The sequence below is a fragment of the Mastigoproctus giganteus genome, chromosome 9, assembly GCF_048544385.1.
Source record: "Mastigoproctus giganteus isolate SK-2022 chromosome 9, ASM4854438v1, whole genome shotgun sequence".
Lineage (NCBI taxonomy): Eukaryota > Metazoa > Arthropoda > Arachnida > Uropygi > Thelyphonidae > Mastigoproctus > Mastigoproctus giganteus.
Genome location: NC_143583.1, coordinates 213,879,090 through 213,896,567, shown reverse-complemented (window position 1 = coordinate 213,896,567; position 17,478 = coordinate 213,879,090). Strand labels below are relative to the sequence as shown.

The 17,478-nt window shown below is 37.5% G+C and overlaps 1 protein-coding gene across 1 annotated transcript in view; it reads left to right on the top strand.

Moving 5' to 3' along the window:
• Window positions 1-17,478, top strand: part of Cc2d2a (Coiled-coil and C2 domain containing 2A) — a 422,612-nt gene that overhangs the window by 11,942 nt on the left and 393,192 nt on the right. The window contains exons 2-3 of the mRNA XM_090380928.1: window positions 7,179-7,270; window positions 14,025-14,099. Coding sequence (XP_090237054.1) covers window positions 7,217-7,270; window positions 14,025-14,099 — 129 coding nt within the window. The 5' untranslated portion in view covers window positions 7,179-7,216. The remainder of the gene's footprint in view (window positions 1-7,178; window positions 7,271-14,024; window positions 14,100-17,478) is intronic.

The following is a 17,478-nucleotide window of genomic DNA, read 5'->3' as shown; positions in this document are numbered from 1 at the left end:
TACACAATTACCACAGGTCTTTTTCATATTCTACTATGCTTAGTGTAGTACTACACAGTTGGTACATTAATCTGGAATTATTGCTACCCATATGCAGTACCTTGCATTTGTCAATCTTTAGCTGCCATTTAGCATTAGCAGAGGCATATGATGAAAGAAAGCAAGCTTATATAGCATCAGCAAAAAAAAAAAAAAAAAAACCTTCCCATCCATTCACTCCAAATGCTTGTCTAGTTCTGGCTTGAACTTGTTTAAGTTGTCGACCTCCACTACAACAGAGGGAAGTTTGTTCCAGCTCTGAACCACCCGCTGGCTAAAGGCAAATTTCCGCATGTCTATTCTGCATCTGTCTTTCCTCAATTTGAATTTATGCTACCCCTCAAATGTGTAATCTGAGGAAGAGGAAGAATTCCATCAGCACTGAGCTTGCTCAAATCATTTAAAGCCTTATACACCTTAATCAGATCACCTCGCTGGTGCCTGGTCTCCAGAAGCTGCAATTTGCAGAACTTAGCCTTTTTCGGTAAGAGCAATCCTTTGTTCTCACCAATCTTATTGCCCTTCTCTGTACTCGTTCCAACAGCTCTACATTCTTCCTAAAATGATGTCTCCAGACCAGTATGCAGTACTCAAGGTGTAGCCTGATCATTGCGTTAGACATACAAAGGGACAATCACCTTATCCCTGCTAGCAAAATTCCTGAATATCATTCACAAGACACCATGAGATACTCTTGCAGCCTATCTGTACTGCTCAGAAAACTTCATCTCTGACTGCACAATTACCCCCAGATATTTTTCATTCTCCACTTCTCTGAGTGTAGTACTGCGCAGTTGGTATATTACTCTGTGGTTACTGCTACCCATATGCAGTACTTAACATTTGTCAATATTAAACTTCAGTTGCCACCTCTCAGCCCATCTGGTCAAGTTTTCTAGATCCTGTTGCAGTAGTGTATGGTCATTAACAACCCTGCCAACCTTCGTATCATCTGCAGACTTCAACATTAAGCCTGATATATACCTTCATCAATAATATTGATAAATACAGAAAACAAGGGGCCCAACACCGAACCCTGGAGGACTCGACTAATAGCATTAGTCCCCGAAGAGTAGTGTCTATTGATTACCACTTTGTCTTTTCCCACTCAACCATCCCTTTATCCATAGCAGCAATTTGCGCTTAATGCCGTACTGCTCCAATTTGAACAGTAATTTTCCATGTGCAACAGCATCAAAAGCTTTCCTAAGATCCAAGTATATATAATATATAGAATTATTTTTTGCACAGTTCCTTTGTGACCACATCATAGTATCCAATTAAATTTTTCAGAGAAGACTTTCCCTTAACAAACCCATGCTGTCTGAACTATAACTGCAGTCTTGTCTAGATGATCCTGCAGTGCTTCTTTAACCAGTGACTCCATTATTTTCCCTTTAACAGAAGTTAAAGGGAAAATAATGGAGTCACTGGTTAAAGAATAAAAGACTCAGACTAACAGGGTTGAAATTAAGTGTCACACTTTGATCCCCCTTTGTGAATTGGGGACACATTTGCACATCAACAGTCCATGGGGACCTCTTCTCTGAGTCCAAGGAAGCTTTCACAATTATGGCTAAAGGTTTGCTTACTTCCTTTGCTGCCTCCTTTAATATAACTGGATAGATCCCATCCACCCCAGGTGCCTTTCTTATGCTCAATTCAACAATTTTTCACTTTTCTCTCAGTTATTACAGAATCATTTAGCTCCCTGCTTTCTCTACAGACTTCTTCATGTGTGAAAATGAAGATGCAAAATACCCATTCAGTTTGTCAGCTGCCTCAGCTGGATCATCAACAATCGAACCACCAATTGTTGATGGTTTGATTGACCAATCTGATTCATTCTCTTCCTTCTAGAGTTTACATAAGTTTGCTGTTTTTCTTTGCATCATTTACCAAAGATTTCTCATAATCTGCCTTCGCTTGCATAAACTTTGTGACTTGATTACAGAGTAGTTTATGTCTATCATACTCTTCTGTGTTACCTGATAATTTGTGTATCCCGTGCATTTTTCTTCTCTGCCATGAGTCACATTAGTTCATCTGCCATGCAATTTAGGCCTAAACCTTGAACAGTATTTTTCTGGGTCATAAAGCCTAGTAGCTTCCAAGATTACCTTGTTGAATGCGTTACATTTAGAATTTGCTCTTGGTAACAGCATTAGTTGATCCCATTGTATAAAATTTAAAATTTCTCAGGCCAACTGCTAAATTTTTTAGATCTTGTTGCAGTAGCTTACCCTAATTGTTGTCATTACGTACCCTGGCAACCTTCGCATAATTTTAAAACTTAGAAATTAATCATCATATTTGCAAATTTGATGCAAATACGATGATTTGCGAATCATCATATTTGTAAATAGTTACATTTTCAAACTAAGACATACAGTCATCAGTATCATTAATAAATATAGAAAACAACAATGGGTCTAGCACTGAACCCTGGGTGACTCCGCTAATAACATTAGTACATGAAGATTAGTGTCTGTTAATAACTACTCTCTTCTGTAAATGAACTTCTCCCACTCAACCATCCCTTTATCCAGAGCAGTAACTTTCCCTTAATGCCACACTACTCCAATTTGTATGGCAATCTTTCCTGAAAAACTTTTCTAAAATCCACGTATGTGATATCAAAATTATTTTTGATATACCTCTTTTATATATTTGATTTTACTTTCAGTTGTTTGAATGTGGAAGATGTTTTCCTTAAAAAAATAATAAAAGCTTGCTGTGAAATCAAATTTACATTATAAGTTGTAGATCATTATTTTGAATAAACTTTCAGTTTAGTCCCACTATTTTTTAGATCAGTGGTTTTTACTGTCTGCCCTTACATTGAGAACTTTTTTTTTGCAGAAAATTTTCCTAGTGTGTGTGTGTGTTCTGTATTTTTATGGAACCATCCGGCAAGCCTATTTACTTTGAAGTATTGCTAAACTGAAAATTGTACATAAATGGGATCAGAAGTTGTGTTAAAAACTTCTGATTCCATTTAACAGAAACTCCTGTTGCTTTTTATCAACAGGAAGTTGTATAACAATATAAGATGAATTTGTGTATAATCAGAACTGGGAGTTGAGGATAAACGGAACTCAAAATTGTAGATACGTGAGATGGATAGCTGCCCATTTTTCTGAGAGGTGGCATCTAACAACCCTAGTAACTACTCATTTATGATTAGCATTGGTAGTTGCATTGATCCTTTTTTTTTTTGCTCAGTATTAGTATTAGTAATGGCTGCATGGTGCAAGAAAGCCTATGGCTTATGCTGCACCAGCCAAAAAATAAAAAATAAATAAAATAATAATAATTAATAAAAAAAAAAAAAAGGAAATTAAACCTAACATCCTATGTGCTTCCCTTACCCGAAAGTACTATCCAGATGACCTTTGAATTTCCCAAACTGTCGGCCTCTACCACCCATGAAGGCAACTTATTCCAGTACTAAAGTCTGTGTGGTATTGAATAAATTGGAACTGTTAATTTTATTTATTTATATTGATTTTGTGAATTTATAAGTATGTTATATATTCACATGTGTAAAAATTGCAGTTGTATATTGTAGATTAATGTGCAGACCCAGAAGAAAAGACTCAGAGGGTGTTTTCTTCTAGGAAGAAAATGGGTCTCCTGATTTGGTATGAGAAAAAAAAAAAATCAGCAAATTGTTTTCATTTCTGAGGAGGATCTAGGTTAGACATAACTAGTAGAAACGTCAATTAATATAGCAATATTAGCCCTACAGGGGTGGCATCCCCATAAAGTGACAATGCCGATGGCATAGAATCTTAGCATTGACAAACTTTCTTTTTAATTTCTGGAAAAACATTTTGATTTTTTGAATTCTGTTTGAACCAGGAAAAACTTCAGTAGATTTTACATGAAGAAAATATCCCAACCCAACTCTGGAAAGCAGTACAAAGCCTATATAAAAACTCAAAAGGTTGCATAAAATATCATAATGGGCAACTGTCAGATCCAATTAACATCAATAAAGGAGTCAAACAAGGATGTAGACTATCACCAAATTTATTTAATATCTACATCAATAAAATAATTAAAGAATGGAAACAAACAGTTAACAACAGAATACAGTTGAACAACGGGAACAAAATCAAACTATATTATGCTGATGATCAAGTTTTAATTTAAAAATCGGAAGCTGAACTACAGATAGCAGTTAATCAACTGAATAAAATAGGCAAAAAGTAGGAGATGAAGATCTCCACTAAAAACAAAATGACAAAATCAATGTGGAAAAAACATTGAGTCAAAACTGTTATTGATGACAAAATAATAGAACAAATATCCGATTTTATCTATTTGAGAAATTTAATATCAAATGAAGGGAAGGACGTCCACACTGAACTACAAAAATATAATAAAATGAACAGAATGATTAAACACCATCTTGGAAAGCAAATGACAACTGAAACAAAATTACGATTGCACAACAATTCAAAATCAGCCCTCTTCTACATTTGTGAGACTTGGTTAATAAATAAGAAAGATGCACAAAAACTAGAAGCAACACAAATGAGATTTCTAAGACCATTATTAGGCTTTACAAGCTGGACCATCAAAGAAATTCAGACATTTGTCGGAAATGAAAAGTAAATAATATAGTAGATGACATAAAATGGTATCAGAAAAAATTGATCAGTCACATAAAAAGAATGAACCCAAACTGGATCCCAAAATTAGCATTTAACTACAAACCTACAGGCAAGAGAGATGTGGTCCAACCAAGATGATGGTTAGATCAAGACCACCCCAAGAGCTACAATAGAACAGCTCTTAAAAGACCTAAGCTGGATCAAGTTCATGATGATGATAAATTCTGTTTGAAATATGCAGATATTTCATATTTTCTTAATGGATTGAAATTCTTATTGAAATTTTTCAGTTCTTAATAAATATTTCAAAAATGCAATTTTACATAATTTATTTAAAAAGTATATTAATTTTGCTTTTAAATTTAAAATAATACATTATAGGCATAGAATATAAACAGGAAAGTTTCAAATGTTTGATTGCGGATATATTTATCTTTATTATATGTATAAATAGTTCAAAAAATTTAAATATATATATGCACTGCTGACAAAATTAACAGAACAAAATATTTTTCATGAATATTTTATTGTGAAGTATCGCTGAAGGTGAATATTTGATGTAATAGACATCCTGGCATACAAATTCCAGGTATCCAATAGAAGTTGATCTACCACCTTACAGAGCTGCAAATTATGAAAATAACTCATGCCTATAAAAACACATCACTTCATTCCCGTTTATTGGCTTGCTCAGTGGGATAGCCACATCTCCAGTGCTGAGGATGGCAAATCATCATCATTTAGATGATTCTTTCAGATGATGGGCCATTGGACGACTTGAAGCCAAGCAGTTGCAGCTGGAAGTGGCACGTTGGCTTAATGTGTCACGCAGTGTCATCTTCAAACTACGGAAGCAGTTTTAGGAGACAGGAACCACCACAAGGAGAGCTGGCCAAGGTCACTTGAGACCAGAACAGACTGCTATTTGGCTCTAACAGCAAGACAGAACCCAATGATGTCCTGTCATCAACTGTCTTGATGTTGCTGTGGCCATAGGTGAAAACGTTTCCAACTGGACTGTGTTAAGAAGGCTCAGTTTAAGTGGACTCTGCATAAGGAAGCCAGTGATTTGTATCCCATTAACCTCAAACCATGGCAGAGCTCGTCAAAACTAGTGAAATCAGTAAATAAACATATGACTTGGAGCCCCCTGACAAATGGAGTATAGTTCTGTTCTCTGATGAGTCCCATTTTAGCCTACAAACAGATTCTAGATGTTATTTCATCTGCAGACAGTGAAGAATGTGGTACCATCCCTCCAACAACAGAGAAAGAGACACTTATGGTGGGAGCAGGGTTCTCGTATGTGGCAGAATAATGACCAACGGTGACACTTATTCATGTTTTTGATAGGGGTACTGAAAATGCACAGATATCAAGAACAGATCCTTGAACCCCAGTGCGACTTTTTAGGAGTGTGGTTGGTCCAGATTTTCTTTTCATGCATGACAACACCACTGTACATAAAACTGAGGTGGTAGAAGAATATCTTGAAATGCCATTCTAGTCTTTGGATATAGAATGACTCCCATCTTTGTCCATAATTTTGTATATCCAAGTATCATCAACCAGTAACTAATGACATATAATAGTAATATATTATATATATATAATATAGTAATAGTATTCGCTTTATAGTGCAAGGAAGCCACAGGCTTTTGCTGCACTGGCAAAAAAAAAAAAAAAAACCCAATCGAGTAGATAAGAAAAAAATATATTTATTGCTTCCCTCCTCATACGGGTAAGTATCCAGTTGAACTTTGAATTTATTCAAACTGTCAGCCTCAACTACCAGTGAGGGCTACTTGATCTGGCCATCAACGACTCATTGGCTAAAAGAAAAATATAATAGGTAATATAGAGGAAATATGGGGAAAAAGTGTGGGAATAAATAAATGAGGAGAGAAGTAGAAAAGGAAGGAGAGTGGAAGGAATATATATATAAAAATAAAATTGAAATAAAAATATAAGGCAAATAGAGCCAAAGTTATAAGCCAATAAATTTAGGCTGGTGCCACCTGATGGTGACAGGCCAAAAAGTGTGAAATATCACAAATATAATACGAGAAACCAACCACGAAAGAAAATTAGATATAGGACAAATAATAGATGACTGTCATATCTAATCTTATCAAAGGGGCCCCCTCCTGGACACAACCACCATGAATATTACTGCCTTTTGAACATAATGCACAATTTCAAACACATTTGCATTATAAAAAATGTGATGATAAAACATGGGAAAGGAGTGTGAGATATAAAAAAGCATCACTTCTAGGAAAGTTTAATTTTGTTAATTTAAGATTTTTGTTGGGACCAATAAAAATGTAAAATCACAAAGAAATAAAATAAAACTTATGGATGAATAGTAGTACTATCATTACTTAGTTCATGTCATCCTGGCATTCAGAAGCTTTCATATTTGAAAGTTCATTCTTATGTTAGAAAATTTCTGTTCTTAAACATTCAAAAAAATTTATAATAGTATTGTTATTAAGCACTTTATATGTCTTACAGGTGTTTCAAAGATTGTATATACTAAAAAAAGTTTAGTAATGGAGAAGTCTGATTCAGCAGTTCACTTCCGTCCAAATATCAAATCATCTTGGGTATGTTTACACATTGGTTTCCTATTTTATATAATGTATGCTTGCAAGTTTATATATGAATTCACATATTGAAAAAAAAATTGTGTAAATATTAAGTAAGGCATATTCCAAACAGACAAAATTTAGTGGTGGGTGTGTGTGTGTGTGTGTGTATACAGTATACATATATATATTTATAATACAGATATAAAGTATGTCTCTGTAAATAGTAATAGTGGCATGTGGTGCAAAAAAGCAATCTTGTGAGCTTATGTAGCATCAGCCAAAAAAAAAAAAAAAAAAATTCACATAACCATTCCCTCTAAAATTTTGTCCAGTTCCTCCTTGAATTTATTTAAGCTATCAACTTCCACAACAGATGGAAGTTTGTTCCAACAATTAACCACCCGCTGGCTAAAGGCAAATTTCCGAACATCTACTCTACAACTGTCTTTTCTCAATTTGAATTTATGCCCCCTTAGGTTCGTAATCTGAGCAAGAGGAAGAATCCCATCAGAATTCAGTGTGCTCAACCCATCAAGTCCTTATACACCTCAATCAGATCACCTCACAGGCACCTAGTCAACAGACACTGCAATTTGCACAACTTAAGCCTCTCTTGGTAAGAGGATCCCTTCATTCCCCTCACCAATCTTGTTGCCCTTCTCTGTACTTGTTCGAGCAGCTCTACATCCTTCCTAAAATGAGGCCTCCAGACTTGTATGCCGTACTCAAGGTGTGGCCTGACCATTGCCTTATATAAAGGAATAATCACCTCCTTTTCCCTGCTAGCAAAATTCCTATGACCTGCCCTTGCAACCTGTCTGCATTGCTCAGAAAATTTCATATCTGACTGCACAATTATTCCAGGTCTTTTTCATTTTCTACCACTCTAAGTGTAGTACCATACAGTTGGTACGTTCCACTGGGGTTACTTCTACCCATATGCAGTACTTTGCATTTGTCAATTTTAAACTTCAGTTGCCACTTCTCAGCCCATCTGCCCAAAGTATCTAGATCCTGTTGCAGTAGCACCCTGCCATTGCTGTCATTAACCACCCTGCCAACCTTTGTATCATCTGAAAACTTCGAGACTAAGCCTAATGTACCATCAATATCATTGATAAATATACTAAACAACAGTGGGGCCCAACACTGAACCTTGTGGGAGTCCACCAATAACATTAGTCCACGAAGAGTAGCGTCCATTGATTACCACCCTCTGTCTTCTCCCACTCAATCACCCTTTTATCCATTGTAGCAACTTACCCTTAATACCATTCTGCTCCAATTTGTACAACAGGAGAGATTGCTTCTACAAGGATGGGATACACTTAAATAGAAAGGGTGCAAGAATATTTGCTGATACTATCGAGGCAGTGTTAGGTGGGTCGGAAAACTGCTAGCTTGGGAGGGATACAAGGACTAATAAATTAACAGTAGCCACTGGCAGAGGTGAAAGTGATTCTTGCACTGCTTCTATTGGAATGAGCAGAAGCCTGGAAAACAAGATGCAGGATATTTCAGAGACTGCTGGGAATCATTGCGGTACAAGTAAACACATGGGTTGTGTTACGGTAGCTAAGAAAAAGAACAGGTGCATATATACTTGTGTGTACGCCAATGCTAGCAGTTTGGTAAATAAATTTGATGAATTTGAGGTATTGCTCAAAGCATCAAAGGCGGATATTGTTGGGATATCAGAGACACGGTGTCACACAGATATAAGGAATGCAGAACTGGAATTTGGGGAGTACAACATCTACAGAAAGGATAGACAGGATAGGAAGGGAGGAGGGGTTACTATTAGTTAAGAAACACAAAACCCAAGGAAGTGAAGCCAGTCGATATCGCTGGACAGTGCAGTGTCGAGTCAGTTTGGTGTGACATAAGCACTGGGAGATCAAAATTGAGAGTAGGAGTGTGCTATAGGCCTAATGACTCTGATGAGTATAATAAGAAACTGTACAGGGAAATAGAGTGGGCCAGTAAATCAGAGAGTCTTATAGTGGGGGATTTTAATTTCCCAGATATTGACTGGAATTTGTGGGTTGGTCACTCACACACTAGCAAGGCTTTGTGGATTTATTGGATGATTGTTTTCTACATTAGCATATTCGGGAGGCAACTAGAGGGAGTAATACTCTTGATTTGATTATAAGTAGTGATCCTTCATGCATTAAGAATCTGCAGATAAAGGAACCACTAGGTGGCAGTGATCACAGTGTGCTGAAGTGGGATTTACTCAAAGAGGTAACTACCATCAGGGGTAAAGGAAAGGCTTATTGCTTTCGTAAAGGCGACTACGATGGTCTGAGACAGAACTTAAATTCTATACAGTGGGACCAACTGATGATGTTACCAACAGCAAATTCAAAATGGAAAGCATTCAAAGAACTTATCTTGGAAGCTACTAGGCTTTACATACCAACTAAGAAATATTGTTCAAGGTTTAGGCCTAAATGGATGTCAGATGAGCTAAAGAGAGACATGGCAGAGAAGAAAAATGCATGGAATACATATAAATTAACACCTGACATAGAAGCCTATGATAGATATAAGCTGGTCTGTAACCAAGTCACAAAGGAGGTTAGGTAGGCAAAGGCAGATTACGAGAAATCTTTGGCAATGGATGCAAAGAAAAACAGCAATGAGTTCTTTACTTGTGTAAACTCTAGAAGGAAGGGGATGAATCAGATTGGTCCACTTGATATCGATGGTTCAACTGTTCATGATCCTGCTCAGGTAGCTAACAAACTAAATCAATATTTTACATCGAAATTCACACATGAGCAGTTATTCAGTGAGGGGAATGCCAGAGGTGTATTCAACTCTGGCAGTAATAATTATGAGCCATAATTATGAGAGCTTCCTTGGACTCAGGGGAAGTACCCATAGACTGGAGATGTGCAAATGTGACCTCAATTCACAAAGGAGGATCAAAGGCTGACACAAGTAATTATAGACCTGTGAGCTTGACTTCTGTTCCAGGAAAATTAATGGAGACACTGGTTAAAGAAGCACTGCAGGATCATCTAGACAAGACTTCAGTTATAGCTCAGACACAGCATGGTTCTGTTAAGGAGAAGAGTCTTGCCTGACCAATTTGATTGGATACTATGATGCAGTCACAAAAGAGCTGAATTCAGGGAATAACTTTGATATTATATACTTGGATCTTAGAAAGGCTTTTGATACTGTTGCACGTGGAAGACTGCTGCACAAATTGGAGCAGTGTGGCATTGGAGGCAAATTGCTACTATGGATAAAGGGATGGTTGAGGGGGACAAGACAGAGAGTGGTAATCAATGGACACTGCTCATCGTGGACTAATGTTATTATTGGAGTCCCTCAGGGTTCAGCGTTGGGTCCATTATTGTTTTCTGTATTTATAAATAATATTGATGATGGTATATCAAGCTTAATGTCCAAATTTGCAGACGATATAATGGTTGGCAGGGTTGTTAAGGACGCTACTGATGCTATGCTGCTGCAAAAGGATCTGGAAAGGTTGAGCAGATGGGCTGAGAGGTGGCAAATGAAGTTTAACATTGACAAATGTAAAGTACTACATATGGAAAACAGCAACCCCAAAGCAACGTATTAACTCTGTGGTACTACATTGACAGTGGTAGAGAATGAAAAGTACCTGGGGGTAATTGTGCAGGCAGATATGAAGTTCTCTGAGCAGTGCAGATGGGCTGCAAGAGTAGCTCATGGTGTGTTGTGAATGATATACAGGAATTTTCTAGCAGGGATAAGGAGGTGATTATTCCCTTGTATAAGGCAGAGGTCAGGCCACACCTTGAGTACTGTATACAGGTCTGGAGGCCTCATTTCAAGAAGGATGTAGAGCTGCTGGAACGAGTACAGAGAAGGCAACAAGATTAGTGAATGGAACAAAGGGTTGCTCTCACGAAGAAAGGCTTAAGTTTTGCAAATTAGTGTCTTGAAGCTAGGCACCGGTGAGGTGATCTGATAGAGGTGTATGAAGCCTTGAATGGTTTGAGCATGCTCAATGCTGATGGGATTCCTCCTCTTGCTCAGTATAATCACCTGAGAGAGCATAAAATCAAATTGAGGAAAGACAGATGTAGGATAGATGTGCAGAAATTTGCCTTTAGCCGCCGGGTAATCGGTTGGTGGAACAGACTTCCATCCCTTGTTGTGAAAGTTGATAGCCTAAATAAATTTAAGGCTCAGCTGGACAGGTATTTCGAATGAACGGAGGGGTGAAGTGGCAGTTTTTTTTTTTTTTTTTTTTTTTGGCTGATGCTGAATTGGGGATACATTTGCACATCTCCAGTCCATTGAACTTTCCGAGTCCAAGGTTGCCTCATAATTATGCTAAAGGTTTGCTTAGTTCCGTTGTTTCAATAAAACTGGATAGATCCCATCCACCCTAGGTGCCTTTCTTATGTTTAACTTCAACAATTTCTCCTCCACTTTGCTCTCAGTTACAAAATCATTAAGCGCCCTGTTACAATTTTTATAAACGTCTGGCATTTTCCTTCCTTAATAACTGCTCATGTGTGAATGTAGATGCAAAATACTCATTGTTTGTTTGCTCTCTGAGTGGGATCATCAACAGTCGAACCATCGATATTAAAGGGACCAATCTGATTCATCCCCTTCCTTTTACAGTTTATATAAGTAAAGAAATTCTTGCTGTTTTTCTTTGCGTCCTTTGCCGAAGATCTCTCGTAATCTGGCTTCGCTTGCCTAATCTCCTTTGTGACTTGATTACAGACTAGCTTATATCAGCCATAGGCTTCTGTGGCTTATATAGAATAATATATTCTATCAGCCACCAGCTGGAGAGGGGGGGGAGCAGGGTTGGAAACATGAAATTTAACAAAATTTTAAGAAAATAAAGTCCACACTTGTATAAATTGAATGAAGTGGTTGAAGAAAGAAATGTAACTGTAAAATGCCAGTTAGCCAGTAAGGCATCTCTCAGACATTAATTTATCCTAAATAAATTGCGTAACTGACTAGTAGAAAATATTCAGAAGCGAAAAACTCCAGAGAACCAATGAGAAGAATATGTCTTCTTTACTGGACTAAAGCTGAAACAGACTGAAATGAATATTGAAAAGAAATGACCTAATGGAGTGGAAATGAGGTTTTACAACCTATATAAAGAAAATGACAAAATATACCTGAAAAAATGTAGAAGCAACATATGCTCACTTGATGTTATGGTCAAAGACAAAAGCAACATTGGTAATGCTTTTGAAGTAGCATGTGACATTTCTGTTTGTTTGTTGTTTGTTATTTGGTTTTTAGGAGCATTAGCAACTAAGGCCATATTGCTCCGGGATATGTGGTGGTCATTCCCTGACCTGTCAGCATTCTCCGTATTTGGTGGTGATGGGCTCGAACCCTGGTCTAATCAAGAAGCGTGTGCTACTCACTGCTGCTCCTTCCCACCTGGCTACGGAGGCACCTACATTTCTGTTTAATGATTGTGTCAACTATTATTGATCTAAGATGTTGCAGTTTTTCTGCAGTGGCACAAACTGATTGCTGGTATAGCATCCTCTGAGAACTTCTGTTGGAAATTGCTAATCTCAATCCCCTAAAACCTATACAATATTTCATTGATCTAATTACTTCTAATGTAAATGCTTGATTTGGTGTGTTATTGTCTAAGTTGCTATAAAAAAAACAAATTAATTAATCTAGTGTGAATGCAGTTACTTTTACATATTTTCAAATTTCAGGGGTGTCCAGATAGTCTTAGCAATACAATTATATGTGTGTTTTTTTCTGTGTGTTTGTGTAGACACACACTCTATACAACAAATAAAAAACAAAACCGACACTTTTTTTATGCTGTCTGTTACAGAACCTAATATTTTTTTGCCATGTCCAAGCAATACTTTAGATAAAAATTAAAATTGAATGCCCTACTGAGCACTTGTTAAACTCTTTTATTTATGTGGGAAAGTGTTGACTTAAATTGAAAATGATTCACAGAATTTTTTGCACTCCTGAATTTAAAAATAATTTAAAAACATGTGATGTATTATTGAATAGTGGGCGCCTCCGTAGCCAGGTGGAAAGGAGCAGCAGTGTATAGCACACGCTTCTTGATTAGACCGGGGTTCGAGCCCGTCACCACCAAATACGGAGGATGTGGAAAGGTCAAGAAATGACCACCGCATATTCCCGGAGCAACATGGCCTTAGTTGCTAATGTTCCTAAACACCAAATAACAATAACAATTATTGAATAGTAATTTTGTTTTAATGTTGTTATATAAGTAAAGAAATAAAGCTTCTTATATTCTATTACAGCCCTCCAGAGGCAAGTGGAGTTTACTGCTTCACTGTTCCTGCCTTATGGCAGCAGCATACCATTGCTATAGTCAACAATGGACCTCATATTTGTCTTAATATATATTTGAATTGTGTTTGTTGAAGAGAGAAAAAAAAATTCCTCTCCAATTCAATAAAACATATTGAATGGCAACCAACTGTGAATAAGCGAACCTTTCATAGACTACAGAACTTGGAAACTACTATTGGTCTTGTGTGTAAAGTGTTTTACCCACATACCAGTCCAAGTGGAATAACCAGTTTCCATTAGGGGAAAAAACCCATACATCTCAGCCTCTAACCCAACCCATATTCTGAGTGTGCTGCATATAATTTGTTGCAATTTTATGATAATTTATTGTATTTAAGATATGCCTTTTAATATGTCATTAGGCTGCTTGAGAAATGTAAACCTCAGATCTTCTTTGTATACAAATTTTATCCTATTACAGAACATCACTGAAACTAACATGGAAGGTGCCTCATTAAGAGAAATCCAGGAAAGACACAAAAAGAGATTAAAAGAAGTAAGCTAACAGATAATGTGATTAAAATATTAAATGGACTTAACTTGATTAAATTTTATGTCTGTTGTTGAAATTTTCTGTAAATAAATTGTAAGGAAATGCAGTTCCTTAAGCTTCTTATGTTTTAATACCTTGGTATTAAATTGTAAATTAGGTCTTATGTTTTAATACCTAGGTGTTGATTAACAATTTTTTTTGCCTAGGATTTTTCAATGCTGAGAAATGTTTGTTCTAATTTTCAGAAAATACATAAGGACGTATTTGTTAGAAGATACATGTTGGAACTACCAGTGAGTGAGATAATGACTGAGTTTCTTCAACAAATCATTCATAGTCCAAGTTTGTTAATATTGGAAAACATACCATGGAAAAGTTTTTTTTTTTTTTAAATGTATATTCTAAACCCAAAAGGTTGTAATATAATTAACAATTGTGACTACAGCCATTTTTATTTTTTGAAAAATATTCTAGTATCCCTATAATTGTCATAATGTCTGCTCATACATACTAAATACATAACCAATAGGAAGAGTTTTATGGTTGCTATTGGTAAACTAATGGGGCACACTGCAGTGGCCATAAGGTCCTAGGATTCTGGGACACTGTTTGGGATAGTGTGTGGAATTCTCTGTTAATAGGTTTATTTATTGCTTGGGAAACATTACCAAGTGAAGCAAGAACACCATACAGTGAAATGTCATAAATAATAAATAAGAATTCGTGCAGGCTGCCAAAATATATTTGTTATCAGAGGAATGGATAGTTTTGAGACAGTATGGGTTGGATCTCTACATTTGTAAAGAGTTGTGGTAAGAGTAATGGGATGACAACTGGAAAGGAGCGTATCGGTCACCTTTTTAAAAATTGGCTGTACATGAGCAAATTTCCATGCAGAATGAGAAACTGCAGCAGAATAAAAGAATGTATAAAGATTACACAAAACAGGAATAAGCTCTGGAGCAGAGGTTAAAAAAGTGCTATGAACACTACCAAAAGGTATTGTAGTATCAAGATTGATTGTTCTGGATTCTTGCAATGTCTTGTCATAACCAAGAGAAGCGTTGGATGGAATGTGTCTAGAGTGGTAGCAATAGGTTTATCAAGATCATCAGTGCAAAAGTTACAGGAAAATTAAGATGCTGATAAGTTCAGCTTTATCTTTAGAGTACAATGCAATAAAACCATCAGAATTTAAAAGAGGTGGAAGTATGGATGACTGGACTCAGCCAAAATCTGATACTACTTGATTCACAAGTGAGTCGCCTGACTATTAGCTACCTCCTTCATTTAGACTTCCAAGTGGCAACCTTAGATATAATGCCTGAAAAAACGTCTATGAAAATCAACAATGATCCAATGATCAGTTTGCTTGCTCTTTATACAGGGTGTCTCAAAAGTATTGGTACAAACATTTAGAGGAGGTAGGTAACATCTAAAGGAATGTGAATCGCATAGGAACCCATAACTGGAAACGTCACCAAAGTCAGTACATGGCGCTGTTCATCAGTTCGCGAGAGGGAAAATTTCTGGTTTACTCATTCAAGCAGTAGTCGCCGCACGAAGGACATGCATCGATATATGAACTGTGAGCTGGCAGACATGCACCTAATGTATGGATTAGCAGAAGGCAATGGACAAGCCACTCAACGAATTTATGGAGAGCGCTTCCCAGACAGACATGTACCGGACCACTGTTTGTTTGCTCGTGTGCATCAAAATTTGTGCGATTATGGGTCATTTAGAGGTAACAGGAGTAGTGAGGGCAGACCACGTTAGAAGCGAACTTCCACCATGGAAGAAAGTGTGTTGAATGCCGTCCAGAATAATCCTACTACCAGCACACGTGCCATTGCCTCTGCCTTAGGAGTGTCTCGTTGCAGTGTACTGCGTGTCTGACACGACGATTCCTTACACCCCTTTCATATCCAAAGGATTCAGTTACTGCTCCCCCAAAATCATCATGCATGTGAGTTTTTTGCTCAGTGGTTTCTCCAAGAAAGTGTTCAAGACTTGAATTTTCCAGCCTATGTTTTGTTCATGGATGAGGCTTATTTCACTCGAGAAGGCTTATTCAATCAGCACAATGCTCATGTGTGGGCTCACGACAACCCACACGGTGTGCGCCCCCATGCGGTACAACATCGCTTTGCAATAAATGTGTGGACAGGTATGGTCGGTGACTGCTTAGTCGGCCTATACCTGTTACCATCCCGCATGAAATCTGCTAAATATCGGATCTCTCTCTCTTAAACAAGTTCTGCCAGGGTTACTTGACGATGTTCCAGCAAATGTGAGACGCAACATATGGTTTCAACATGACGGGGCGCCTGTCCATTATGGAAGGTGTGTGAACAGGCGTTTTGGGCGTCGATGGATTGGCCGTGGTGGACCCGTTGCCTGGCCCCCACGTTGACCTGATTAATCGATCCCTGATTTCTTTCTGTGGGGCCCTCAAATCTGTCGTGTATGAATCGCCTATACAGACGGAAATGGGTGTTGTGGCAAGACTCGTCTGCACTGCTGCTACTGCCAAAGAAACTCCAGATGTGTTCGACCGTGTCTGCCAATCCATGCTGCGTTGGTGTCATGCATGCATCGCGTCTCATGGTGGAACCTTCAAGCATCTGTTGTAACATCACGAAATGCATCCATCTCATACTCCATTGTTAATATTATGTCAAATAAATATGTTTGCCACTAATTTCTGTCTTGTGTCATTTCTGCTTCTTGTGCCTCTGCTACTACTTTCCCGTGACGTTTCCGGTTATGGGTTCCTATTTGATTCACATTCCTTCAGATGTTACCTACCTCACCTAAACATTTGTACCAATATTTTTGAGACACCATATACACAAAGGTATGATAAAATGAACTTTACACATATTCACGTGTAAAGTTTTTGTTACTATAGATGAATGGAGTTTTAATTAAAAGGTTATAGTAAATTTTAATGAACAGCTTTGAGCTATAAAAGAGCAATATAAAAGTGACAGCTATAAACTGGTGCAATACCACCACTTTGCTTATTGGAGGCTTGAAGTGGTGGAACCCATGTTTAGTCTCTAGAGCTAAGTTCCGGTCAACCCTTCCCCATCTCTTCCATCATGCAGTATGATTGATGACTTTTGAGGTTATGATGAACATCGTGGTGAGATCCAATATTCCTTACATTTTGAGGATACAGCTCTAAAATGGTGTTCGCAGGCTGGCCGCTAGTTAGTACACCGGACCAAACCTATTGGTAACTCTCTAGGAGGCTTCCGGATCAGCTAGTGTATAATCTTGCTACCTCTACTCTGCCAGATAGTGACTGGAGGGAGTCCAAGTAGTGTGTATGTGGGTAGCATTGTCGAGGCCACGTTATGTCAAGGTTCTGGGT